The sequence below is a fragment of the Emiliania huxleyi genome (assembly GCF_000372725.1).
Source record: "Emiliania huxleyi CCMP1516 unplaced genomic scaffold EMIHUscaffold_2960, whole genome shotgun sequence".
NCBI classification, from domain to species: Eukaryota; Haptophyta; order Isochrysidales; family Noelaerhabdaceae; genus Emiliania; species Emiliania huxleyi.
This window is the reverse complement of record NW_005199802.1, coordinates 16-2,171: the sequence shown is the minus strand read 5'-3', so window position 1 is coordinate 2,171 and position 2,156 is coordinate 16. Positions and strand designations below refer to the sequence as shown.

General features: G+C 63.9%; 1 protein-coding gene across 1 annotated transcript; it reads right to left on the bottom strand.

The window, feature by feature from the left end:
• Positions 1-541: 541 nt before the first annotated feature.
• Positions 542-1,952, bottom strand: EMIHUDRAFT_255002 (hypothetical protein; the record flags this gene model as incomplete). Its single annotated transcript, XM_005775689.1, has 7 exons — positions 542-653; positions 742-949; positions 1,020-1,162; positions 1,266-1,343; positions 1,558-1,606; positions 1,738-1,805; positions 1,891-1,952. The coding sequence occupies 7 exons, from the start codon at positions 1,950-1,952 to the stop codon at positions 542-544; spliced, it is 720 nt and encodes a 239-aa protein (XP_005775746.1).
• Positions 1,953-2,156: the final 204 nt, after the last annotated feature.

Below are 2,156 nucleotides of genomic sequence, written 5' to 3'. Positions count from 1 at the left end.
TACATGTGGGTCAGCCGGACGCGACGCCGCTCCTCGAAGCCGCTCGTCACGCCCGGGATCAGCGTGTCCCACACCGAGCAGGCCGCCGGAGGCTCCTCTGCCGCGAGCATTCTCGCGGCGGCGGCGGCGCGGCGCGGCGCGGCGGCGGCAGAGATTGGCGCGGCGAGAACGGTGGGCGCGGGCAGTGCCGGCCGGGAGGGGGCGGCGAGCGCGAGGAGGACGAGCATGCAAGATGCACAGTGATGAGTCGGAGAGAGGAGGAAGCCAGCCCTTCGGTCGGTGAAAAAAGAAAAAATACGGCAAAGGCGGGGGTCTTCTTTTTCCACCGACCGATTGTGGCACAATAGCTTGGCACATCTTCTCCGGCCGATCAAGGGTCCCATCGCACAAAAGGGGTGTACGAGGCGATCGAGGATGAGCCAATTACCGGGGACAACACGAAGAATGGGGTGGAGACACCTCGTGGGGACCAGCCAACACAATCAGCGCCAAAATACCTATGATGTCACTTATTCCGGGGCCGGTGTGCGGGGAGCGAACCTTAACGACCGCCCAGAAGCTTTCTGAGCAAACCAATCGGGCCGGGATCATCAGCATATGTCCCCTCCACAACATCGTGGGTATTTGAGCGGTATTTGAGGAGCACCGCGACTCTGAAGTTCGGCCGGGTGGTCTGCAGACCCCCCCCCCCGGAGCAGCAGAGGCTCCGTGGGGTCGAAAAGTCGACGCTGGGAGTCGCACTCGTCGAACCATCGCAGCACCACGCGGTCCGCACACACCGCCCACATCCCCTCCACCGCTGAGAAGGCGCAGATCGACCGCCGGGCCGCGTAGTCGTCGTTAAGGAGCGGTTTTTGGAGCCGTACGAAGAGGTCCCAGACGGGCGAACATGCGGTTTTTCGACGACCACACGCGATGTGGTATCTGGTTTTTGCTAAAAACGGGCCGCCTAGTGCAGCATCACTAGTACAACACGCAACCACACTGAGAGCTCCACACTAGCCGGTATAGGCGAGCACCGGCGGCCTCTGTCACCGTCGCCGCTCGCGGCGGAGCCGACGGCGGAGCCACGGGCCGGTGCGACCTTTTGAGCGCCCATGAGCTCGCCGGGACGTCGCCGATGGCTTGGCGCGCCTCTTCCCGCCAGCGCGGGACGGCCTGCCTACAGGAGGGAGGGGGGGGAGACGGAACTGAGCCCTAGGTTCGTGATCCCGTCGCCGGCAAGGGCTGGGAGAGGGGCGGCAAGCGACGGGCGGGTCCGCGACCTTTTGAGCGCCCATGAGCTCGCCGGGACGTCGCCGATGGCTCGGCGCGCCTCTTCCCGCCAGCGCGGGACGGCCTGCCTACAGGAGGGAGTGGGGGGAGACGGAACTGAGCCCTGGGTTCGTGATCCTGTCGCCGGCAAGGGCTGGGAGAGGGGCGGCAAAGCTGCCGAGCCCAAATCACTGTGAGAGTCGTGATTTCTTGTTGGTTAATAAAAACGTCTCTCTCTCAAACGCGGAGAATTACACGCGACGGCAGGAAGCTCTTTCATGGGTAGTCTGATATGGAGGCCACAGGCACAGCCACAGGGATTTCCTGGCGAGGAAGCCGCGAGAGCCTCGCCCTCGGGAGCACTCGGGTGGTATTGCTAAAAATCTCTCTCTCTCGGGCAAGATTATTTGGGCAGAGCGAGTGCGAGAAAGAACGAGGAAAGTCCTTTACAGTGATGAGTCGGAGGAGGAGGAAGCCAGCCACCTTCGGTGGTGAAAAAGAAAAAATATTTCCTCAGGCCGTGGTTTTTTTTGGCGGGATTTTTTCTTTTTCTGTAATCATCCGATGGCCGCCCTCGAGTGCCCCGTCTGCCTGGAGGTGCAGGACGGGCAGCAGCACCAGTGCCGGGAGGGCCACGTCTTCTGCGCCTCCTGCGACTCCAACCTGCGAGCCCCGCGCCGCTGCCCCGAGTGCCGCATGGCTCTCGGACCGCTGAGCCAGGCAATCCGAAACAGAAGCCAAGAGGAGCGTATCGCGGCACTGCCGGCGGCGTGCACGCACTGCAGGCTGGCGACGACGCGCGGCGAGGTCGCCGCACACGAGCAAGGCTGCCCGCAGCGGCCGCGAGCGTGCGCCGCAGCGGAGGCTGGCTGCGCGTGGTCGGGGCTGCTGGCAGACAAGGC